This window comes from Vulpes lagopus, chromosome 16 (assembly GCF_018345385.1).
Source record: "Vulpes lagopus strain Blue_001 chromosome 16, ASM1834538v1, whole genome shotgun sequence".
Lineage (NCBI taxonomy): Eukaryota > Metazoa > Chordata > Mammalia > Carnivora > Canidae > Vulpes > Vulpes lagopus.
In genome coordinates this window covers 53,814,663-53,841,317 of record NC_054839.1, presented here as the reverse complement: position 1 = coordinate 53,841,317, position 26,655 = coordinate 53,814,663, and the positions used below count along the sequence as shown (strand labels likewise).

Here is a 26,655-nt window from a genome sequence, read left to right as displayed (position 1 = left end):
TTTTTTTTAAGATTTTATTTATTTATTCATGAGAAACACACACACACACACACACACACACACACACACAGAGAGGCAGAGACACAGGCAGAGGGAGAAGCAGGCTCCATGCAGGGAGCCCGATATGGGACTTGATCCTGGGACTCTAGGGTCACGCCCTGGGCCAAAGGCAGATGCTCAACCACTGAGCCACCCAGGCATCCCAATATATATTATTCTTATTACCTAAATTGATAAGTTAGGAAACTGGCAGAGAGGATACATAACTTGCCCAAGGGCTCATGGCCAGTAAATAGAAGAAGTGGGATTCAAATCCGGGCAGACTGGCATCAGAGCTAGAGTTCTTAGTGACCATGCTGTTTTACCTCCCAGGCAAGTGATCCATGTAGGGGCTCTGTATTGGGCCGGAAGCCAAAGCAGTTAGTAATAAGAGCAGTCAGTGAGCTGTCATGTTTATATCCAAATATTGAATTTTTTGGGGTGAGAGATAAGTGAACATACACCTCTTGTCGATAAAAGAAAAAGCGTGCATTTGCATTTTAGTGTCACTGGTATTATCTATTCTAAACCTCAAAGTGAAGATGATGTTTTTGGTTTTGATACTCTTTCTGGGGCTTGGTGAAAAGAAATCTCTTAAAAATTTTGCTTTTCTGCTACAGAAGAAGGAAGAATGTAGAATTGTTCTACCCCCATCTCTTCTTTCTCCTCACATTCCCCATAAAGTCCTAAGCTGTGGTAGTTTTTAAGTATTAGAGGTGTGGGAACGTTGGCTCATGATACCACCAAGCATGGCACCTGCTGCAAGTATAAGTCATGGAAACACAGTTCCTATTCTTGCTGTCTGCCTACCTGTCTGCCTATCTCTTTCTCTCTCCTTCCTTCTCTTTCTTTTTTTCTTTTAAAGATGGAGTGTTGGTCAAAATTTAAACCTATTACCAAGCAATAGATATTTTTACAAGGTTAATGAAGCCAAAAGGTGATGGCTTATAAAACATATGAGAGTATATGAGTCCTTTGTACTGTCCACCTGGCTGGTGAGCAGACTGTTTTCCGTTTTTGTTTTTAACCTTTAAAGTATTGTTTTGGTCTTTCTACTTCTCTATTCCCCATTCTCTTCATCCAGCTCCCTCCTCTCATTTTTTGTTTTCAAAGGAAAGTTCACATTTTGGTCTTGTGATTGTAGAGGGAGGTGTCCCCTTTACATAGTGTGTCTGCATTTCAGGTGGAACCAAGAAAATCATCCAGTCATCACTAGGAATTAAGAGGCTTGCAGATCCTGAAGAATTATTGTGTTGTAACTTTTTCTTCTAAAAGTCATGAATTAGTGGTCATTTAATGCCCATAATTGGCTGGCTTGTGGGTTATTTATAGCTCATTTATTCCCAGGGCAGATAGTGTACACTATTCAGAAATGTTAGTGACTGAAGTGGCTTTCACATTGAGGAAAAGCATCATTTTCCTCTTTCCAAGTTGTACCATAACACTAGATGGATCACAATCATTAACTATAGAAATCTTAATTGTGATAAGTATAATGATTATTGGTATCATTTTGTCCAAAAGTAAAAGATGGGGAGAGAAAGTTGATATGTTGATGCTTCCCACTCCAAATGTGTTCCTTGAACCAGCAACATTGGCATCACTTGTTAGAAATGCAGAATCTTGAGACCCCATCCAACACATTTTGAACCAGAGCCTGCGTTTTAATAAGCTCCCCAGTTGATTCTTGTGCATATAAAAGTTGAGGAACATTCACAGAAACTACCTAACACGATCAGGAGCAAGTTACACTGGTCCTTCCACAGACTTGATTTCTCCGGTTAATTGCCCTGTGCTGCCACCAGGACCTAGCTCTTCCTATTCTACATAAATCTGTGGCTTTTCATACTAAATGTGAGCCTATTTAGTAGCTTCTGTCAGATAAAAGAAAAATGGACATTAGCCATCTAGAAATGGCATACTTCACATTGCCAGTGTGGAAATGGCCAAGGGAAGCAATAATGGGCCGTGCTTATGGAGCACTTATTCTTTAAAATGCACGGCCAACACAATATGGATATCACACTGCAAAACGACACCCTCCTCCTCAGGCAAATGGCTACTGTCCAGGAATTCTGAGTCAAGGAGAAACCAAGCAGCCTGTTGCCACCCAAGAGTCCCTAGCTTAGCCTCTGATCATAACCCCCCTTGCCCTTCAGTTTTCCCTTCCCCAGGAGAGGTCCCTATGGATCACTGGGTCTCTAGTTGGTTACCACCTGTGTGTGAGTGAGGGGAGAGTAAACTGTATTCCCTGCCAACACTTGTGAATGTTCTTTGATTTTTAAGAAACACAAGGGTGTGAAAGGCAGCCAGCATGTGGTCATGTCAATGGGTTCAGGAAGAGTTAGTCCTATAGGTGAAGGGGAAGTTTGGGAAGGGCACTTGCTTGGATACTCCAGTCTAACTTTTATTTCCTGTACTAGAACATGTTGATGTTCTGTATTCTTCCCCTGGTGTACTAGAGCCTCCTGAACTTCCTCTTGGTAACTTGAACCCGACCACGCAGGAGTATCTTCACCATGGAGACCAGTAAATGCTACAAATCAACCTTCCTCTCTTCCTCTTTGCTGGGGCTGGTTGCTCAGTTTATCAGCACACCGCTGCTTTAGCCCAGGGCGGAAGAGGGCCTCCCTCACTTTCTCCCACCACACACATCAAAGCAAATGGTGGGTATTCGTTCTTTCTAATGGCTGAGCAATATTCCCTTGTATACATAGAGCACATCTTCTTTATCCATTCATCTTTCAATGGACACCGAGGCTCCTTCCACAGTTTGGCTGTTATGGACATTGTTGCTATAAACATTGCCCCTCCACGTTCAAATCCCTGGAACCTAGGAATGTGTTGTATTACATGGCAAAGGGGGGGGGGTATTACATTTGCAGGTGGAATTAAGGCTGCTAATCAATTGACCCTCAAATGGAGAACTCTACACTATCCAAGTGGCAGTGTAATCAAATTGGGAGAGGGAGGCAGGAGATTGAGAACTGAGGAGATGATAGCAGGAGAAAGATGTGGCCTGCCTCTGCTGCTTTAAGATGGAAGAGGGGGCCATCAGCCAAGGGATGTAGGCAGCCCCTAGAGGCTAGAAAAGGCAAGGAAAAAGATTCTCCCCTGCAGCCTTCAGAAGAAAAGCAGTCCTGCTGACACCTTGATTTTTAACCCAGTGAGGCCATCTTGGACCATCTTGGACTTCTGACCTCTAGAGCTCTAAGATTTTTTTGAGTAAACTTTCATTGTTTGGAGCTACAAAGTTTTGGCAATTTGTTACAGCAACAATGGGAAACTAATGCAACTCATGTGGTTTTATGACAATGGATTAAATTCTCTTTCTGGAAATCTATAAAACAGAGAAAACATCTCTAAAATATGAGAACATCAGAGTGAAAGAAAATCGTTAAACAGAGGCAGCATACTAGGTACAGGTACTTTCTTTGCCACTGGGTCTTTCAGGTTAAGTAGACAGGTTTTCATAAATCCTCATAAGCAAGACTTTTGCCTGAATTTTGTGCCATGAGAATCAACCTCATGGATTTTTCCTCAAAATCACATTGGTGAATGAGGTAATAATTTGATTCCCCCCCCACAGGCTTTCATAATACCCACACACTTAAAACATGAAAATCTTCCAATTCCGTGTTAAAGATCCTTCCTACCTCCTGGAATCCTCATATTATTCTGCCTTTGATCTTCTTGTGCTTGAAATAATATTATACATGTGGTATATAGTTCATAAATACTTTCATTTAATATTCAGAACCTCTTGGGGTCTCATAACCTAAAAATGGGCAGGAAACCAGCCAGAGATCTGGGTGGCATCTGATGACTTTCCTTGTGATTTCTAGTAAACTATGAAGTCATAAAGCTGATAGTTATTTGGAGCACTGGAGGTCACTGTGTTTAAAACAGACACCGAGAAGCATTGTTAGTTATTTTTAATGCTATAAAGTGAAGTAGGAACTAACCGGTAGAAAATAAGGTATGCGTGTTAGATGCCGAGATGCATACGTACACATGTTTTTTAAGGAATCATATTTACTTATTTCTAGGAAGCAAGAAGTAGCAAGGGCTAAGTTTAAGACATTACAGGGTAAAATGTTAAGGTACTTATTTCAATATTTTTATAAAGTAGCAAAAGTGTCCATTTCTGAAACATTTCAAGGAACACCAGTATTTCCCCAGAAATATGGTTCCCACATTACACATTTCTTTGTGGATGAACTGGTGTAAGCAGTTAGCCTCTGTTGTTGAAATCCAGTAGGATCCCTTAATTAATCCCATAGTGCTGGGATGTATGTCTTTGAAATATAGAGATAGTACTAGAAAAGTAAGCTATTAGCTTCTCTATGCCTTACTTTCTTTATCTGTAAAATGGGCATAATATTAATATAATGGAATGAAGGCTTAAAGGATACAATATGTGCAGAGCCCTTAATACAATGCCTAGTATGCAGCAATCACTGACTGGGGTGCCCTAACCTAATTAATTATAGATGCAGAGAAGTGCTTTAAGACTATCTCATTTGACTTTGTTGTATCAAGCTGTTGCGTGGAAGGCAAATAATTATTTTACACATGAATTGCTTCAATTATTTCATTTTTACTAAACCCACATGAACGAGGTTGCTGGAGAAAGCAAACACATGTTTTTGTGGGTTTTCTTTTTTTTTGCTCCACCAAATCTGTGGGCTTCCCTCTCAGCTGGGTCTCTAACAATGCACTTCACTTTGCAGTCCTGGCACATCTCTACCAAGATCTTCCTCCCCTCGCATCCTTCTTATCCTCCTCTTTTGTTTTCAGCTCATCATCTCCTCTCTGACCTTCTGGAAAATAAAGTCCATCAGGCCATAAGGACCCTTATTTTTCTGTTTCTGCACTGTTCCTCTGCTGTTTCTATCCCTACCCCATCTCTGGATGAATAAGAAAGTGCTTTTCTTCGTTGCTATGATGGATTCTTCTACCTGTGTTTATAGGCTTATGTTTCTTCCCATCTCTTTGGGAACCTTGCTGCTCCATCAGTTAAGCCCCCCTTTTTCTTGTCACTTTCCTGTCCCCCACCCCCTGTCTCTTGGGCTATCATCCGATTCAAATCTCTTATCTTAAAAACAATGTGTCTCTCTCTGTTCTGGTTTGCTTTCAACTTCCCTCTACCGAGCAAGCATCATGGCTCAACGGCTTGAAGGCCTCTCTACCATATTTGATTCCCAAATGCCAGTCTGTGGCCCAACTTCTAGCAATCACCTGAACCGAAGAATCTCTTGTTTTAAAAAGTGTCCCTTGGGTGATGCTGAGTGCAGCTGGCTTAGGAACCTGCCTTTGAGTTCTCACCTCTACTTGTTCCTTTGGTGGGCAGAGTTTGACTTCTGTCTCTAGTGCTCCAGTGGTACTGATCTGGCTAAGAGCATCAAAGGCATTCTTAGTTGAAAAAAAAAAAAAACACCCAAAAACCTAACAGAGACTCTTTAATTCCTAACTCATTTAAACTCTTTGTTATATTGTAACTTTTAAGTACTCTGTCCTTCAAATTCCACCCCTCTGGATTTCTGGATCCTTCCCCCAACACACACATGTTTTTTTACTATTGATGTTCTATCCAGGTCCCATCTGTTGGTCTTCTCTCATCCCTGTACCTATGCCACCATAGTCTTAGGTGAAAGTCCTCATATTTCATTAAGCACTTAAGCGTTAGTTACTGCTTGTGCTGATGATTTCTGAAATCTGTATCTCTAGCCCACATTCCTGAATCCTAGACGGGTGTGTTCCTCTGTATGCTTGATACTTCTCTCCAGATGTGCCTCAAGTAGATCTCAAGTGCAGTAGGTTCGAAACTAAACTTTTGTTCATTCTATTGCTCTTAATGGCCAGCCTCCTGTTATATCCCCCCTTGCCTTACTCATCCTCTGTTGAAATAGTCTCCCTCCTATTATTTCATTTTCCCCCTCTCCTATTATTTCTGTTCCCTGCATTTTTCTAGAGTTTGCCCATCTGTCTCTGATCCTGTTACCTTAATTTGGGGCTCATAATTTATGGCCTGGATTACTGTGAGAACCACTCCATTGGTTTTTATATCTGTGGTCCTTCGTGCAGCTTATTCTCCACTTTGCTTTCAGAGTGGGCTGCTTATTGTCCTGCTTAAAATAACATGGTGGCTCAGCATTGCCTTTAATGAAGTCCAAACTCCTCTACTTGGCATATAAATTCCTTTATAACCACCCTTTCTCATTTTTTTCCACCTTATTTTCTCCTATGTTTCTACAAACGCCTTTCAATTTATCCATGAACTTCTTGGGGCTCCTTAAACTGGCTTATACTCTCATGCCTTCATTTACTGAGGATATTGTAAGGTATAAGAATGTCCCTTTTCCTATCTGGGGTCCCAACCAGCCCATCATTGACTTAGGGCAAATTAGAGGCAGATTCTTCATCCAGGAGGTCAGTTCTGTGGGTGCTCAGGTGGGGGACTGGTAGTACTTTTCTGAGACGTAGAAAAAGACAGGTGTGCCGAAGCATCCTGTGCTGGGATATAGGGCATGGAGAGCTGAATGCCAGCCCTCTTTAGCCTTCCCAACCCCTTTGCAGGCCTCCCCTGGGTAGTGAGCAACCTGTATAATGGAGTGAAGTGGCTCTGCTCCCATCATCTCCTCCTGGAAAACTTGCTAAGATTGATCTCTGTCTAGAATTTCTACTTCTCGTTAGACTGTGGTTTTTGAATTGGTCCATCAGCCCCTTAGTGAATCTGAAGAGAGCTATGGATGAACCCACTCTCCCTAAAAATGGGCATATTTATGACATAAAGTTCACTCATGAATCTGAGGTTAGAAACCACATTCTGAATGTTACTTAGCGTGGCTCCTGGGCCCAAGACCCTATCTGCCACTTGGAAGACACTAAATTAATGTTTGTGGAAATGTTGAAAGCATTTCCCAACTACCTACTTCTGTGCTTTTTTCTGTTCATATTATTTGCAAACCTCTATCCCCCAACATGTTTTATATACTGCCATCACTGTTCTTGTTTGTGTCCCCAGCGAGCCTCTGAATTTTCCAGAGGAGGCACTGCTCTGTTCATATCTGTATTCTCAGCATCGAACATAGTACCAAGTGTATAAGGCATTTGATAAACGTCTGAGCAAATGAGATTCAGTAATATTAAATGATTGGCATAAGGTTACTTAGTGATAGTGGATCTGGAGCAGGATACATCATTTTTTCTTTTTTAGACCCCATTTCTTAGACATTTTATTTAATTAATCAATTATTAGTTAACTTGAGAGAATTTGAGAGAGCATGCATGTGAGTGGGGTGGGGAAGGGCAGAGGGAGAGGGAGAGAGGGAATCATAAGCAGACCTCACATCCAGCAAGGAGCCCCACACGGGGCTCAATCCCATGACCTTGAAATCATGACCTGAGCTAAAACTAAGAGTTGAATACTTAACTCACTGAGCCATCCAAGTGCCCCTAGACATTTTACATTTTGTATTTGCATATATATGTGTAAGTATGGTTGGATGACTCCTTAACTCTCTGTTAAAAGGAAAGAAATAAATATAACTAAATTTAAGTATTTGGATTAGTATAATAAACAGCTCCCAGGGCAGCCCAGGTGGCTTAGCGGTTTAGCACCGCCTTCAGCCCAGGGCGTGATCCTGGAGACCCAGGATTGAGTCCCGTGTCAGGCGCCCTGCATGGAGCCTGCTTCTCCCTCTGCCTGTGTCTCTGCCTCTCTCTCTCTCTCTCTCTCTCTCTCTCTGTGTGTGTGTCTCTCATGAATAAATAAATAAAATCTTAAAAGAAATAAATAAACAGCTCCTACATTGATAAATATTGAAAATAATTTCTCAGATACTCTGGTATTTTGCCAAATACTTCTCCATCAACTTCTGAGGGATAAACAGACCATTGTTGGACAGAAGTTAGCTACCGAATAACTGTTTCCATGAGTTAAATTCAATGATAATTAGTGAAGAGATTAAAACCAGCCCATGCTTGTGTGGTTTTCTCATTATTTTTCAAAGTAGCATTCCTGAAAGTGGTTTAATGAATCCCTACTTGTTGCTTGCTGTCTTTTACTGCCCCTCGCTTTTTTCCAGAGATGTAGGGGCTCATCACAATTGATCTTTTGGTCTCCTGAATCAGGATTTTTTTTTCTAGGTTGAGAGCTTGTTGATTTGGTTTCATAATTCTCTGTTTGTTGGCTTTCCAGAACTTGTTTCATTAGTAACCCAATTGCTTTGCATTATAATTGACTCCATTTGTAGGAAATTTCCTTTGTTTTTTTTCTGAAACTGAATTCCTCCATTTTATTTTTCAAAATGGGAGTGGTAAGTGGTTTTGTGGGTATGAAGAGTTTCATGGAAAACATGAAGTTTTTCCTCCTCCTTGAAAGATGGAGCCAAACTTATGTCAGGATTTAGAAATGATGATTTCCATTATTTCCTTTTCACAGGTCTTCCTGCTAGGCAAATCCAGTTCTTTTTATTAAAGCAAACCCAGCTGCTTGCTGTCTCCCTTGGATTCATTTAAAGCTTCAAGTCTCCCCTGTGTTGTAGAACTTGTTTCAACTCCCCATTAAACTTGTTTTCTAGGAACTTTACTTGTTTTTCATAGGCAAGTAAAAAAAAAAATGACAGTCATGTCATAGTGAACAAAAAGCTCGAGGGTTATTTAAGTTGGATTAAAATATGCCAGAGCCTTGGTGACAGTAATATCAAATATGAAGTCCTTTGTTTCTAGATTCTCCAAAAAACTAATTAAAAAAAGAACTCTTTCCATTCCATTTTTTATGACATTTGCTATTCAGTCTCTCAACAGCTTTCAGTATCTGATTCTAAGTCAGGAGGGAGTTGAGTTGGTTTATTGAAAATCTTTTTCTGAATGTTTTACTGGAATGTGAATATATATATATATATATATACACACACACATATATATATATACATTTTATGAACTACTTAACCATTTCTTATAATTTTCATTTAACGTACTTGGTGTGGAACTTTCATGTTTTCTGTAAACCATCTTGAAAACACATCTTGAAATATAAATGTTGCCATCATGTGAACTAGAGAATAAAAATATGAATGCTGATTCTGTGATTATACCAATCAAGTTGGGAGAGGGGAGCCATGGAAGGAATTTGGGGCTCCTGGCTTTCAGTAAACCGTTCCCATGGGTTGAGACGGCACATCTTGGAAGCCCTGGTAGGTATCAGTCTTGGACTATTGGGGCCACTTGAATCTAAGGATTTTGGGTAACTTTAACACCATGATTCTGCTTAAAGCTTCCCTAATAGGTGGCATTTTGATATTTGCAATTTCAGAGCAATAAACTAGAGGAGAAAAAAAGATTTCAAGAAAACCTCAGAAGAGAAGCATTTAGAGAGCACCACCAATAGTAAGTTTGTATCTTCAGAACTTTGTACCTTTATAGGCATATTGTTCATTCTGCTTTTAAATTCTAAATGATGGTAACTGTTTAAGACCTTTGGTATTGGATTATTGGCTGTTATATTAATTATGTGATTAAACTCTGTCATTATGTAAGTGAGGTTCTGAGGTTCACAGAGTACTTTTTTTTTTTTTTAAGATTTTATGTATTTATTCATGAGAGACACAGGCAGAAACATAGGCAGAAGAAGAAGCAGGGTCCTCGAGGCAGCTGGAGGTGGGACTCCATCCTGGGACTCAGGGACCACACCCTGAGCCGAAGGCAGATGCTCAACTGCTGAGCCACCCAGGCATCCCCAGAGTATTCTTTAGGAGTCAATTGACTTGAAATACTACTACTAAATTTGAGAAACTCCCCATTCTAAATAATTACTGGAGCTGATTCTTTGGTGACCCACGGTACTTCTAATAATGTTGACTTTTGGGGGATCCCTGGGTGGCTCAGCAGTTTAGTGCCTGCCTTCACACCCAGGGCGTGATCTTGGAGATGTGGGTCCCGCATCAGGCTCCCTGCATGGAGCCCACTTCTCTCTTTGCTTGTGTCTCTGCCTCTCTCTCTCTGTGTCTCTCATGAATAAATAAATAAAATATTAAAAAAATAATAATGTTCACTTTCAAAACACTGATAAAAGGAAGATGATATTTGAAAAGTACCCAAGCAGAATCTAAACTAATTAGGGGTTTATCTAATAGACTGAGGACTAGTCACACTTGTATTTTTGTAGACAAAAATTGAGAAATAATTTAGCAATTATTGGCAAAATTCCCAATTGGCGGTCATACACCTAGGGACTTTTTCCAGTATGACTTGTGAATATCAGTAGCTAATATGTATAGGGTGACTACTATGTGCTATGTAATGTAGGTAATCTACTCTGTTATAGAGGTTTAAAGATAAGCTTGTGTCCTAACTCTAAGTAGCTAGAGTACCTGCAAGCAGCTTCAAAGAATAGAAAAACCCAAAACCATATTTTTTATTATAATTTAGGAATATATATAAAAAAATTTAGGAATATATATTATATATAACCTAGAAATTAGCCTAGGGTAATTACAAAAGAATTAAAACCAAGCAGATATGAATTCAAAATCCCAGCTCCATTCCCTAGCTGTGACCTTGGACAAAGTACTAAGCCTCATTTTTTTTTTTTTTTTAAAATAGGGATGACTGTATCTTTCCCATAGGCCATTTATAAGGATTAAATAAAATATCTTACATAAATGGCATAAAAGTACCTGAATTATATGGAAACAGAAATGAAACTTCTTACAGAGGTCCTTGTTGGGTGGATCAGACAACTTCTATTTTGTAGTGATTGTTATATAGAGACTATTCTGGTCCCACCCAGAATGGGCAATTGGCCTCTACTTTCAGATGGATTGTTATTTGACTGCCTCCTGTTCTCTCCTCCCATTGTTGTATCTCATTTTCAGAATTTAAGATCATTCTAGTGTTGGAATGAGCATATGTGACACCCTACCTAGAGTATGTTGCTCCTCTAACTTATAGCATCCTCTGGTTTTCTCATTCCACTGCACTTACCTTGTCTCTATCCCAAGCAGTTCCTTTTTGCTTTAAGTCTCCAAGGGAGGAGGGGGAAGAAGTTTCTCAATGTTTTACTTTGCCTCTTAGTAAATGAGGTACTTGGCCTCTACTACCAAGGCCAGAAAATTGGGAGATGGAATGGGTTGGATAGAAGTGCCAGTGAGTGATGTTGTCTTTTTTAAGTTTAAATAGGCATTGCCCTCATTTAAGTCATTGAATCCCTAGCCTGTCTTTCCCTGCTGTTCTTCTAAAGACTGGCATGCAGGTGAGGGAGCTGGTGGGAATCTAAACACCAAGAGAAATTGTCTTAGAGGGAGATGGAAGAGGGAGATAGTAGATCAAGGGTGTCAATATATTATTGCCTTTCCATTCATTGGTAAAGGATGTATGAGCATATTTCTAGGCCAACCAGAGGAGTTGAAGGAGATAATGGAATGCCTTGGGGCAGTTGTATGCTAGAGACAAAATAAAGACAAATGTATTTATCCTGTGTCATCCTAATTTCACTGGAAAAGGGAAGACCTGTTTATCAATGAGGGGTCTTAGGTACAGGACTAGGAATTTGCAAGCCCGTTCTCTGGAGAGTTTTAAACATAGTAAGGTGAAGGATGAGAGATTCTCAGCATCTAAAGGACATGGAGGTTATGTCACCCAATCGCCTTTCTTTTGTAGTCTCCAGCTTCTTGAGTCATGCTTTACTAAATACTACAGATCAATCACCTTTTTCTCTCTAAAGAAAATAAAAAGAGTTTTACCCTCAACCACCTCCTATACCATCATTGGAGCTGAATTCAATTACACGCATATTTCACTCTTGCTCTTTCTTCTGCTTATCATGAAAGTCCCAGTTAACCAGGAAAAAGGAGTTGACTAAAAATGAGAAGTGTCTCAAATTGATTTTTAAAGCCTATTGAGAAACAGAAAAATATATGTGAGTTTTTTTTAAAGAGTATTTTGTTTTGCACTACTTTTGAAATTAAAAGGCTAATAGCTCATGAATGATCATTATATAGCTAGAGATATGAAAGGGACTTCTTGGCAAACATGGATCCTATGTATAACAAGCCTGTCATACCTCTTTATAATTGGTTTATGGTACAAAAATTGTCTAGGAGAGCTGTTAGAATTCTAGTAGCACAAAGATTTCACCAGACCAACCACGCTATTCCCCATTCACCAATGTCCTTTTCCCTCCCACCAAAAAAGTTAGATTCCCCTGAAGCTGTTAAACCAAGGAACACAAAATAGAGACACAAGTAAGAAATTCTTTCAAATTAGTCAATACCTCATGTCCTTGCTAGTTTCAGCATGCTAGGATATGTGGTTCAAATAGCAGACCAGAAATGGTGGTGGTGGTGGTTGTGGTGGTGGTGGTAGTGATGGTGTGTGTGTGTGTGTGTGTGTGTGTGTGTGTGCGCGCGCACGTGCAGAAGTGCGTCCATGGACTTGAGCAGACTGTAGATCCAAGCTGCTGGAGAAAAAGCTCATGATAGTATCCCGGGGCACCACCATGAGAATCTTAATGTGCTCTTTCTTAACACCTTATTCCTGACTTCGTTCATTTGCTTCTGATTATTTTTAGTGTTGTCAATTATTTAGCTAACAGGCAGAAAACTAGGCTTTTATTGACATCCAAAGGGACTCTCCTGAGTGTAATAATGAAGGCAGTTTATTGAATGCCTGTGAGGTTGCTTTCTAATTGTACGCATTAATCTGCCCATGCAAGCTGGCTGGAAATACACAAGCAGATTGCGTGTGCAGATGGAGCACACAGGATGGCTTTTATGAAAAGACCTCTGGAATGTACTTCTGCAGTACTGTCTTTTCCTTAAAAATCGAATGACTGTGACTATTTCAATTGGCAGCTGAGAGCAGACCAGATTAATGGTGCATTAAGTCTGCTACTCTGGCTGGGGACAGATTCATTTCACAATTTAGAATTAGTTCTAGGATTCTTGAGCATGAAAGCAGAGGGTAGAAATAGGCATCCAACCTTGGTGTAGTTTTCACCATTATTTTTACTCTCTGTAGTTGCTTATTTATAAAAAGTCAAATGTGGCACTTTTCAGGGTGTCCTTTTCTATTAATCAGTATTTCTGGTGGGTTTGAGCATTTGAAGTAATAGTTAATAAGCCTTTGGCTGTGCTTTTTTAAAAAAAAAGTCAAAGGGAGGATGTTGGGATTTTGGGGATTTAAAACACTTGAGTAAAATCTCAGCATTTAAAATTTTGAATGGTAGCTTATTTTGAGGGTTGTAGTCATCTTTCTAATAATGCCTTTTGGACAGATGTAGAGATAGGTCTGAATTTTGAGCCTATTTAATCGGTGGTGGAGGCCCATGTAGGATGGGAGTAGCCGGATGCATTTCATGTGTGAGTGCTAGGAAAAACAAGGTTCACTTAAGGATTTGCTGGAGATGTAACAATTGGGTATCTTCTAAACATTTAAAGTGTTAATTCATATGTAATAACCATTTAGTGTAATAGATTATACAGTTATATAGTTTTATTTTTTTTTATTTTTTTATTTATTTATTTTTTATTTATGATAGTCACAGAGAGATAGAGAGAGGCAGAGACACAGGCAGAGGGAGAAGCAGGCTCCATGCACCGGGAGCCTGACGTGGGATTCAATCCCGGGTCTCCAGGATCGCGCCCTGGGCCAAAGGCAGGCGCCAAACTGCTGCGCCACCCAGGGATCCCACAGTTATATAGTTTTAAAAAATATAAAGCACTTGACTCTTTGAGATAAGCAAAATAAATAATTAAAAAATAAGCAAAACAATAAGCTGCTATATTACTGAGAACCTATGGAGTATCAGGAGCATTAGGTATATTATATGCATTTTGTCATTTAATTTTTAGTTGAGCCCTATTAGGGATATAGCCTCCTCATTTTTACAGATGGAGGGATAAGTAATTTAAATACCCAGAGTCATAGAGACAGTAAGTGATGCAGCTAAATCTTGGTCTTGAGATTTGGGGGAGCTAGAGAAAATAGGTAATTGAGAGGCATGTAGTTTAAAGGTCAGGAACTGCTGGTTGAGATGGGAGTGATAAGCATTGGAGTGACATAGAGGACCTGTGGAGAAGACTATGGGATAGATTGGTTCCAAGAGGAAAAGTTGGGCAGGGTTGACTTCTGTTTCTTCTTAACACAATCTACATTTTGCCTAGAGTAGGTGAAAGAAAAACTGAGGAAGTATGTCTCCTTCTTCTGATTTTCATCATCTGTGATGCCATCCTCTTCCAGGTCTAACCCTGGATTAGTACCACAGTTAAACTCACTGTAGGCTCTGTGGGCTTTCGTGACCTCTTTGGGCTCTATGATGCTCTAGATAATTGTTTATAATGTTTCTAGGGGAGAAGGGGTTCAATTCTTAAAACCCCAGTTGAAAAAGCTCTTGGAACCAAGTTCATTCCAAAACAGGACCTTTCTGTCCCTAAACTGCCAAGCACCACCTTGAGCTCAGCCTGTCGGTTGTAATGTTGGGAAGTTTACTTCATTTCTACCATCAGAACCATGTATCTCTTTTATTTCCATTTGAATAATAGTATGATTAGTTCCTAGGAGGCACATCTTCATCTATTTTAGTTTCCTAGAGTGGAGGATCCAGGCAGGTCTGCTGAATATGCACACTTACGCCCCAAGTTTGCCTTCTAATATGCTCACAAAACTTCTAATGCCCTTCATGGGAGCTTCCAAAAGACACTTAAGGGCTAAATCGATCCCTCATCCATATGGTAGGCTTAAATCCAACTTCTCATTTTATAATCCAAGTAAGGTGAATCCAAAGTCATCCTATTCATAACTTTCTATCTTATGCTAATGAAGTGAACTTACAGATACAAAAATCCCCTGTCTATTTTGTTCGGAAGAAGACTGAATATTTTATGGGAAATCTGATGTGAGAGAGAATCCCTGCCTACTGAATGTTAAATCGTGCTGATGGTTAAGACTGTATCAGAATTTCTACCCACTATTGATTCTTCCTGCATATGTCCTGGTGCACGTTAACTCATTCTCATTCCCACTGCTACCACCTTCATATAGGTATTTATCACATGCCACCTGCATTATGGCTTCCGTCTCCTTGTCATCCCCTGGACTGCTGGAATGGCTTCATCACCATCTTTGCCAACTGTCTTTTTCTTTCGTTGTCTTACATGTTTTGTCAGATTTCATTTTCTGCAGCACAACTGTAGTCATGTCTCTACTCTCTTCTAAAAGCCACAGTTATTTCCCATTTCTTATTAAATGAATTCCAAACCCCTTAGCCATACTGTGGGGGAACTGGTAAGAAGGTATCAGAACATGCTAGGATTTGAGTCTGTGTCAGGTGGTTGGAGGAGGCTTTGAGGAAGCAGGGTTTTGTTCTGGGTTGAATGTTATCAAGAGGCAGGGGTGATTGTGACTAGGTATCTTAATCTTACCTAAAAGGAAGAAATACCTGAGTGATTAATTGTAATGGTAATGTAATTAATAAAGAAGTGACAGTCACACAAATTAGCTAGGAATTTGGGGTATTTGGTCATTTTGGTTTATTTTATTTTTTAGGATTATTTATTTATTTTTTAGGATTATTTATTTATTTATTTATTAGAGACCCAGAGAGAGACAGAGACACAGGCAGAGGGAGGAGAAGCAGGCTCCATGCAGGGAGCCCGATGTGGGACTTGATCCCAGTATTCTGGGATCGCACCCTAAGCCGAAGGCAGATGCTCAACCACTCAGCCACCCAGGCGTCCCATTGGTCACTTTGGTTTAGACAAGTTTCTTATATCTTTCTTTGCTCAGACATGTTAATGAGTGGTCTTATTTTTGTTAGGATCCATCATAGTCACGGAGTGACGTCTTTTGATGTTGATACTATGTGAAATGCTTCCAAAAGGAGAACACCAAGGCCTTGCTGAGTGTCAGGGCAGCTCCTGGAAGTCAGGGACAGCTTCTAGCCTTCTCAATATGTAACTAATAATTAGTAAAAGATGAAAGTCGACTAGTGTCTTATTTATAAACTAGTTTCACTTAATTATCTTATCATTGGAACCTGGTACTATCAGTGTTCCCTTCTTGCAAGGGCAGATCTGGGGTCAGATAACTTGGGCTCAAACTATAATCTGTCTGTTCATGAGTTGAACATTATTTAACTCTTTGAGCCTCTGTTTTCTCATGGGGTGGGACTTCTAAAAGTTGCTAATGGAAAAGATTAATCAATATAATCCATGTAAGACATCTAGTATTGTGCTTGGAGGGAGAAACTAAACAAAGTCTGAAGTCACTGCAAATAAGGAAAGCACAGGAAGAAGTAAGAGAGGGACCAGATGATTCTGGACTTTGTTCCCAAGAATAGAGCCTAAGAATTTCTTTCCGACATGTGAGTTTTACTAAGGCTGCGGGGCCCAGAAAGTACTTCTCATAAATATACTGTCCCTAGGGGAATATGTGCCCCCTCCCCCATCCTGGAGACAAGCTACCTGCTGAGCCAACTTTATCACTTCTGTGTGAGCACCAAGAGACTTACTGAAAAAAATGACCACAAAATGAACTCTGGTCAAACAAGTAATGAATCCAAGAAGACAGAAGAGAGAAGATATCAGAATAATTGTGAACAAAGAAGATAGTGACATTTGTTGTCAAGTATATGATGGATTTTTATCTTTTTTTAAAATTAAGAATCAGCATGATCAAATTAATAACAAAGAGGATTTCAGTGCTAGAAAAGGCACACAGAAGAGAGGGAGATAGGAAGTAACATAAGTATTTTTTTCTTTGCATGAGGAAAGGCTTGGAGACGAAAGGAAATTTTCCTTGAGAAAGGAAGACGAAAGGAAATTTTCCTTGAGAAAGGAAAATTCTACATATTGATAGAGGACTGATGTGTATTTAGTTATATGTACAAATGGAATAGGATATAGGATATAACACAGGACATATAACGGATTATTGGATATATAACAAGATATATAGGCTCTATAACATAAAAACATTAGGAGACAGACAATACAATAGTGAAATACAATGAATGAAAATGTAATCATTACAACAGAAGGCCGAAAAGAGGGTGGAAGTTCTATAAATGAGTCAGCAATCACAGAAAAGGTATATAGGCCAAATCTCCTTATGAAAAGAAATGTTCTTTGATTGCATAAAAAGATGAAACTCTAGCTATATGCTACTATAAGAGATACCATAAAACAAAGGAGCTGAAAATAAAGTCATGGAAAATATAACCATAAATGCTAACAAAAGTAGGCAGATTAATTAATATCACTATTAATAGGAGACAAAATTGAAGTCAAGGTGAAAACCATTCAACAGAATGAAGGGTCTTTTATAGAGATAAAATATATAACCCAAAAGGTAATGTGAATTATAAATCTTTATCAATTTGAGACCTATAAAGCAAACTGCTAAAGTCTGTAATATAGATAGTGGGTTTGTCAAATTTTCCTTTTTATTTAGCTAATTTTCCATTGAAATGAACACATTAAGTGAACCAAGAAACAAATATAAGGAATAGAAGATTTGAATAACAATGACTCAGTATGATTGTAAAGACAGTTATAAGGTGTTATACCGTTTATTATTTTTTATATTTAATTTGATTTTTAAAAAGATTTTATTTATTCATGAGAGAGAAAGAGAGAGAGAGAGGCAGAGACACAGGCAGAGGGAGAAGCAGGCTCCATGCAGGGAGCCCGACGTGGGACTCAGTCGCAGCTCCAGGATCACGCCCTGGGCTGAAGGCAGGTGCTAAACCGCTGAGCCACCCGGGCTGCCCTATACCTAGTTTATGAAAAAAAAAAAAAAAGCCTCTTGGGGTGCCTGAGTGGCTCAGTTAGTTAAGTATCCGATCCTTGATTTCAGCTCAGGTCTTGATCTCAGGTCATGAGTTCAAGCCCCACACTGGGCTCTACACTGGGCACGGAGCCTACTTAAAAACAAAAGAAAACATATTCTGTACAAATATTAATGTAACTACAATTGGCCATGGCTGAGGTTTCAGTTTCTCAGAAAATCCCTCAAATATTCCCCAAATCCTAAAAAGCTACCATTCCTAAGAAAAATCTAATAAAATTAGAAATTAAACAAGAAGGAGGTTTAACATCCATTCACTTAAATTTTTCTAATCACTTTTCTAAATGACTTTTTAGGATATAAATTGAAACCAAAACTGAAATTGCAAATTACTTGGGGATAAAAGAATACAAATTTTAAAGTATCCCATGTTAAAATCTATAGAATGTGGCTACAAAATTATTTAGCAAACATAGAGTTTTAAAACCATTCAGTAAAAATGGAAATAAAAAAGGAAAGCATTTTATTAAGATAGTATTTTAACCATAAAATAAATAAAAAGAGATGGAAGGATAATACAGGAAAAAAATGTTTTCGGTAGAAAAGGAATTTATCATCTGTAAATTAACCCCAAAACTAGTTTTTAAAAAAAATTCTGATAAAATTTCAGACAGATTTTGAACTTGTTTGATTTTAAAAGAAAAACCTACAAGGACAAGAAAGGAAGTATAACCAAATTCCTGGAAGCACAAAATACTATGTCCTACTTCTTGTTGTTAAATGAGGACATCTGAGTGAAAAAAAATTATTTCCTGGGGAAAATGTACACTAGACTTAAAGTGTGAATAGAATAAAAACTATAAATGGAAGGAAAAATGTAGCTTGATTTTACGTATAAAAGATGGGAGGCCCAGTTGGGTTTTTTCCAGTGAGTTCTACTAAACTTTCAAAGAAAGTGTTAGATTTCTTTTGAAATCCTAGAAAGGAAGCCAGTTTCCCCAGCGAAGTCTGGAACAGGATAATGAGAGTGCTTGTTATTACTGACCTGTACCTAGAGACTGTTTCTAATTCTAACAAATAAAGAACCTAAATATTGGCTCTTTAGAAAGAGATAAGTGTCTCTGATTGTCTTTCTAAATCATCCCAAAGGGATCAACTAAAAAATTAAGAGAGCTGGTACAAATAGGCCAACTAACGTGAATGGATCTAAAGCCAATATGCAAATATTTGTCTTTCTTATACACCATCAAAAGCGCATTGCAAAATATAATTGAAAGAAAGATCCCATTTAAAATACTCATCTGCACTGTAAAACAAGTGGGTGTAAGTCTAATAAATACCTACATGTTATTTATTTGCCTACATAAATAAAATACCTAAAAGAAGATGAAAATAAATATAGACCATTTAGTATAAAAGGAAAAAAAAATCAATATTATAAAGATAATAGTTCTCCTGAACAGGAAATTTTGTGGAATTTGATAAGCCAAGTTTAAAGAGAAAATACTGAAAAGGTAAAGAAATTTTAAAATGAAAAATTAAAGGGACTTGGGAGAGACTTACTGTACTAGGTATCATATATATAAAACTATAGTAGTAATAAAGTGTCATTGACATTGTAATAAATAAATCTATTCAGTGAAAGAGAAAATCTACAAGTAGGCCCATGAATATATGGGAATTTAGTATTTAGAGCTTCAGTTATTGATAAAAGTATTCTTTCAAATCAGTGTCAAAGAGATAATTTGACAAAATGTATTGAACCTACAAAATTAGAATATAATGAAGAATGTTTTTAGAAAGGAGAAGATTCTACTCCACAAATTATAAGTCACACATATAACTCAGAAGCCATAAGGAAAAGTACAGATTTAACTGCAGAAACTATTTATGATAGGAGACAGTGAGCAACATTACAAGTGAGTCTAGGAGAAAATATTTGCCTCAAGAGTAATGGAAGAAGGCTTAATTTCACAAAGAACTCTACAGATTAGTAAGAAAAAGACAACTCTAGGAAAATTGGCAAATGGCTTGAACTAGCAGTTAAAAGAGAAGGAATATAGAATCAATAAAAATATTGTGCCCTCCCTAATGATCAGAGAAACACAAAAATTTTGTTTTTACACCGGCCGAAATATAAAGGTATTGATAACACCTAGCATTAGGCAGTGCCTTGTCGTTTATGAGCACCTGGTATGTGTCAAGCACTATTCCTTGTTACTAGGTTCTAGGTATGTATTATAAATAAAACAAATATAGCCCCATCACCAAAAAGCAGAAATTCAGATAAATATAAGCAAGCTAACCTAGAAATATATAGAATAATAGACAATGATTCCTATGAGAGAACATAATGTGAAGATAGCCATCTTTACCAGTGATCAGGAATACTGGGACTGGGAGCGGGGAATTTCCTTAGCATGACTGGGAAGACCTGAATCTGAGAAAATGACATCTGGACTGAAGATGGAAGGATGAGAAGGAATGAGCTCTGCTGAGAACCAGGGTAGAAGGTCCTAGGCTGAGGGAACAGCACATAGTGTATTCAATAACCTGAAAGGAAGCTGGTATATTTGGGTTGAAGTGGGGAAAGAGAGATCCTGCAGTTGCCAAGATAGGCAGGAGCCAGGCCGATCATACAGGGCATGGCACAGAGTCTGGGGTTTATTTAAGCTCTAGAGGGAAAATCTTCAGAAACTTTATAAATGCTTTTTAAGAAGTGATTATTACCTTTTGTTGTGTCAAGAATAGATTTGAGGAGGCAAGAATGGACATGGAGAAGCTAGAGACATCACTGGGGGAGTCCAGGTAGGAGTTGGTGTTGGCTCAGTTCAGAGAGATGTTAGTGTTTGTAAATTTCATGTCAAGCCAACCTACCCCGCCACTCTTCCATCCTCCTCCATGCCTACCATCCCCAAACACCTAATATATTATTTTCCCCAAGTTTGATTCCCTTGCTCTGGTGCACATGCAGAAAAAGCAGATGGTTGACTTTATCTGAGAAAGGAAGGGGAGAGTTAAAGGAATTTGTAAAGGGAAAATCATAAATATGGACTAAGGGGTCTAAGCTGCCCAGTAAGTAAAGATGGGTGGAAACTGATAGAAAGGGAGAGGAACAAGGCTTTGGAAAGCTCAAAGAGGCTAGAAAACTATTGTAGTAAGAGTGTTTGTGCAAAGAACACGGAACGATAGAAAGTTCTGTCCAAGAGTGAGATCTGTCATTTCATATGTTGGAAGGAGGCTATTTGTTGATGATGATACAGTCTAGGGTAGGACTCTAGGAGTGTGGCTGAGGCAGAATGAAGAGCTAGTGGAAAGGAGAAAATAAAAAAAAAACAGAGCTTGGGGGCTGGAAGGCAGGGACTTCCACGTTGCTGACAGTAGTTGAGATAGGAAGGCTGGTCGTAGCGCGAGAGAGATGGTTGACCAGAAGGTTTGGAGAGTGGCAGCAGCAAACGGGAAGAACGAAGGGTTTACTGATGTCAGGAGCACTACAGGAACAGACATCCTTTTTTGCAATGGTCTGGAAGTAGCAGGGGGAGCAAAGAAGATGCCTGTGTCACCGCTAGGAACTGAGGAAAATGTAGTATGAGAAATAAAATATCTCCATTTAGGGAATTTGGCAGAAAGCACTGGCTTTAAGATACAGTCTTGGTTTCAGGTAAGGAAGAGAGCTGAGGAAGATTTTTCTTTTTTCTTTTGAAATAATTTTCAGCTTAAAGAAAGCTTACAAAAATACTACAGCGTCTTGCAGTAAGATCTTCTCCTAGCTCCCCCTAATGTTAATACCTTGAATAACCATGGTAAAGTGATCAAACTAGGGAATTAACATTGATACACAACACTCTAAACTAAAGGCTTTATCAGAATTTCACCAATTTCTCTCCAATGTTCTTTTTCTATTTTAGGATCTGACTCAGGATCCCATAATATAATTAGAGATCATGGGGATCCCAGGGTGGCTCAGCGGTTTGGCGCCTGCCTTTGGCCCAGGGTGCGATCCTTGAATCCCGGGATCGAGTCCCGTGTCGGGCTCCCGGCATGGAGCCTGCTTCTCTCTCCTCCTGTGTCTCTGCCTCTCTCTCTCTCTGTGTATATCATAAATAAATCTTTAGAAAAAAGTTAAAAAAATAATTATAATTAGTGCTCATGACTATTTAGTTTCCTCCAGTCTGTGACAATGCTTCACTTTTGCTTTATGTTTCTTGCTTTATGTTTGATACTTTCAAGCAGTACTGGTTAGTTACTTTGTAGAATTTTGGGTTTATCTGATGTTTTCTTATGGGCAGGTGGAGGTTTTAATTTTCAGAATACTAAGAAGGGCTGCTGGTCCTCAGAGCATCGTATCAGATGGTACATGATGCTGATGCCTTCATTATTGGTGATGTTAACTCTCAGTCTCTGGTTACATTAGTCTCTGCTGTACAGTTCTTGTTTTTTCTCTTTGTAATTGGGGGAGATACTTGAGGACTATTCTAAGATCCTGTAATCCTTAGCTCCCCCCCACCCCACTGATTTAGCTCTGAGTCCCTATAAGTGTATGAATGGTTTTTGTTCACATCCACTTACATTGAAACTGACTCAGGCAAAACAGTGTCTGTTTAGATAACAGGATAAACAGTATCTGTTTATCCGATAACCCAAACTGCTAAGCACAAAGCAGAGACTAAAGAAATATTTATTTGCTGCCTGCACAAATGCATATGTGAATGTAGGTGAATACTTGCTCACCTAAACCTCATGGTGGGGAAGTTCAGGTTTGTGAAGCTATTGTGAAAGACAAGGAAGAATGTGTTGTTAGGTAGTCCTCCTATAGAAGGGTTCCCAAGACACACTGAGGTTTTTTTTTTTTTTAAAGATTTTATTTATTTATTCATGAGAGACAGAGAGAGAGAGAGAGAGAGAGAGAGAGAGAGAGAGAGGCAGAGACACAGGCAGAGGGAGAAGCAGGCTCCATGCAGGGAGTCCAGGGGTCTCCAGGATCACACCCTGGGCTGAAGGCGGTGGTAAACCGCTGAGCCACCAGGGCTGCCCCACACTGAGGTTTTGTTTTCAAATGGATGCCATAGCATGATTTAATCATAGGTCAGAATCATGTGGATCTAAGAGAATTATGCATATTAAGTATCCATCTGTACGACTATAATAGTTCTTGGGATCACCGGGGGTGGGGGGGCTTTTGAGAAACACAGATTCTCAGTTCCTACTCCAGACATGCTGAATTACAAAGTCCAAGTCTTGAGTCCAGTAATTTCCAAGAAGCACCATAGATGATGCTCACGGGGCCAGCCACCCTCACACAGGTGTTCCAGTTGGCATTTTGGACATTACTGTTCTAAGGAACCTAGAATGGCATGCGTAAAGCTTGTCCCTGATAAGCACTACGACACTGTGTATGCTTTTTCTCTTTTTGAGAAACATGTCAAAAATCATAGAAAGTATGTATCAATCATGAAGGTCATACCTGAGACTGAGCTTAGGTTCATTTTTAAAAAGAAATTTAAATGGCGAAGTGATGGATGAACCCTTTCACTGTTCCCCCCCCCATCCCTCCATATTTTTTCTAGCAGTAACAGCTGTTCTGGTACGTAGCATTTGTCAGTGCCTTTCAGCCAAAGACCACCAGGGATACACCTTGTAGTTGAACATGCTGGGTTTGTTACTTGTTGCAGAAAAGGCAAACTCACATCACAAGAAGTGGTGGGATATCTCAGTGAGACTGCTAGGAAGAATTGATTAGGATTTAGATTTTGGTTGGGTAGTTTTGGGAAGGGTCTAAAGAAGCAGGGGGTTGTGTTTTCAGCATATGGCGATAATTCTATGATTGGGTGTCTCGGTAAATCTTACCTCTCGGGAGGACAGCCTAGATGAATACGAAGATGTAATTGGTAAGGAAGTCGCCATTCATTTAGCAAGATGGAGGATATATGGTCATTTGTGAGGTGCACTTGTGTGAGGTGGGTGCTCCTGTGGGACCATTTATGTTATCAGTAGAGTAACATGGTTTAGCTTTGAGTTTCGAGTTAGTTTGTAATAACATCATGAGGTGTAGCTATGTCAGACCAGTTCCCAGATGTCTTGGGCTGTTCTTTTTCTCATCATGTACACTTCTCCAATTTTATTATGTATACATGAATCCACACAAGGTACAGACTGTTTTTTTTATGATGTCCCTTGGATAATTTGATCCCTGCATCATACTTTTACATTTTTTTCTTCATCAGATACCTTTTTTTAAAGATTGAACCATACTGATTCTTGATGGAGATCTAATTCATTCCCTTCTACCTTTCCATTCTTATCTCCCTTCTCCCCAACCCCTCAGCCCCCAGCTCCCTTTATCTTTCTCTGAGACTCTTACAAATGATACTAGATTAAATAACCCTGTTCAGGTGTCTTTAAATACACCTTTAAATACATATGCAAGACTTTCTCTAGAGTAGGCACCTAGAATTAACGTACATACTCAACTCTACTAAGGATTGTCAAATTACTCTCTGAAGTAGTACCATCAATTTTTTCCTCCATTAGAAATTTCTAAGGGGACCAGTTTTGCAAGACACTCCCTGGCATCTGGAAGGTTATTATATTTTTTATGCTCTGGGCCTAAGTAGTTCATAGACCTGACAGGAAGACAGCTCAAGGATGAACAGGCTCTTCCCCTTTTCCACCTTCCCCTCTCTCAACTAAGGTTCTGAAATACCTAAGCTGTCTAGCTAAATCCTTGAGAACTTTTATTCTTTTTCTTCCTCAAATCTTCTTGGTCATCTCTTATGCTTTTGGAATTGATCACCTAAAATGAGAAATGATCTTTTTGTATCTATTTCTTTTTTTTTCTTTTCTTGTATATATTTCTTTATGTTGTGTTATTAGAGTGTGCTAAATATTGTAATAGACTTTAAAATATGTAATAGATTGAGTACTTGTTTTTTTTTTGTATTCATTTAAGGCATGGGTGAACAAGGTCAGTGGAGGTCCCCTCTACTCATATATTTAGGCACCAAGCCAATATGGGCTCTCCTACAACTTTCAAGTTTTGGTTATCTTTACTCCAGCCAGCCAGAGGAGAAAAATGTGTGTGGGGGGGGGCATGTGTGGAATGTTTATAATTTGTTCTGGAAGGGGTATGCATCACTTCCTTTCACATTCTATTGCTTAAGACTCAACCCCGTGGCCAACCTTAACTGCAAGGGAGGCCAGAGAATGTAGTCAAGTTGTGTGACTTCAGTAGGAGACCATGAATCTGATGGACATTTAGCAATCTCTGCTGCAACTGGGTTGTGCAGAAGTGAGGTTATCCTAGAGACACCTTTTAGGAGAACCTATAGGAATCACCCTAAAAACAAGCAGGAAGGACCCTTGAAGATTTGAAGTCAGACATGAGTGAACTAAATCTTCTAAACCAAGTCTGAGTTATTGGTAATCCTTTCATCAGTTCTGTGGAGAATACAGGAAGGAGTCCTGTATCTATGCATGGGTTAGAGTGATAAAGCAAAAGAGGATGATCCCCTCAATAGATGACAGAGTCACAGGGATGACAAACGGCAAGAAACTCCAAGGGGAAGGTGACTCAGTGCTGCAGTCTGAGGTTCATAGTCTTATTGGACTTCCTGCCAGGAGATTCTTGACTTTTGCCCTCAAAGAGGTTGTGTATTTTATTTTTATTAAATATGACCATGACCGCTTACAAGGATCCTCATTCAGTTTAGCCAATATATGGAAATGAGATTATATACCTAGGTAGTGTAGTCATAGTAGACAAATACCAGTTAGTTTAGTAACTTGGGACTTGGCTTGTTTGCATAGTTAATCTTTGGGAGTGATCTGCATTCTGCACATACCCCTACTTGTATTCCTGTGACAGCCCTGTGGCCCTGTCATTATGATTTAATCCTGTGGCATAAGTGGGGCAGTGATAATTGGCAGACAGGCCATGACTAGTGGCTGGCTAGGTAGGCAGCTAGCTTTGTGCTTGGTACTAGCAGCTGAGAAGCAACTGTCCATACACAATGCAGGGCTGCCAATCAACCTGGTCTGAAGTTCCTTCCTTGTTGGTCACGGTGTTCCTTTGTCACTGCTTTTCCTATGTCTGAACTCAGTTAAGGATATTCAGAAATTTCATCCAAACTTCTGGCAACTCTCTTAACACTTTTGACTGATGACTTCATAAAGCCCCAGACAGTGGGGCAGCTTCCAGACTCCGCGACTTCATTAGTCTCCTTGTCTATTCTGGGCAAGATAAGCAATCCCAGACAAATGGAGAGGCTGTTTGTCTCAACTGTCGAAGCCTTACGCTCCTCAGGGTTATGTACGTCACTTAACTTTTTGCTCTTCCTTTCCTAGCTTAAGCTTCTGACCTTGTTCAAATGCCATGTTCTGTCTAAGTAATTATTTGAAGGGATGTTGGCATCTCTGTTTAATTTTGAACTCCTTGTTTTGATTTTTCCCTCCTCTGGATACCAATTATTTTCACCTGACCAGTTGTGCTTCCTTTGATGCCTGTATCTTAAGTATTGATGAATTGGAGCTTAGCAGGACTAAAATATTAGGGGGAAGAAGAGGAAGGAGGCAAGCAGAGAGCAGGCTGCAAGGGGGCTGGTGCAGTATGAATTAGGCCTCCATGAGGAATTTTTTTTTTCCATGAGGAATTTGGTTGTGAATGTGAAATAAGGTGGTAAAAATCCTACAGATTACGTGGGGAAAGGACAAAGGAATAGAGGTCAATGGTAGCCAGCATGGGAAAGCCACTGGATTAAGGTTTAGGAAACAATTCTACTGTGCTGTGCTTGACATAGGTGAGAGGAGAAATTAGGGTGATGGTTTGGG

General features: G+C 39.3%; 1 protein-coding gene across 3 annotated transcripts in view; it reads left to right on the top strand.

Annotated features, from left to right (window-relative positions):
* EPSTI1 (epithelial stromal interaction 1) overlaps nt 1–26,655 on the top strand; it is a 91,537-nt gene that overhangs the window by 25,358 nt on the left and 39,524 nt on the right. For all 3 annotated transcript variants that reach the window (XM_041731359.1, XM_041731358.1, XM_041731360.1), the window contains one exon: nt 9,359–9,432. In XM_041731359.1, the coding sequence (XP_041587293.1) occupies nt 9,359–9,432 (74 nt within the window). The remainder of the gene's footprint in view (nt 1–9,358; nt 9,433–26,655) is intronic.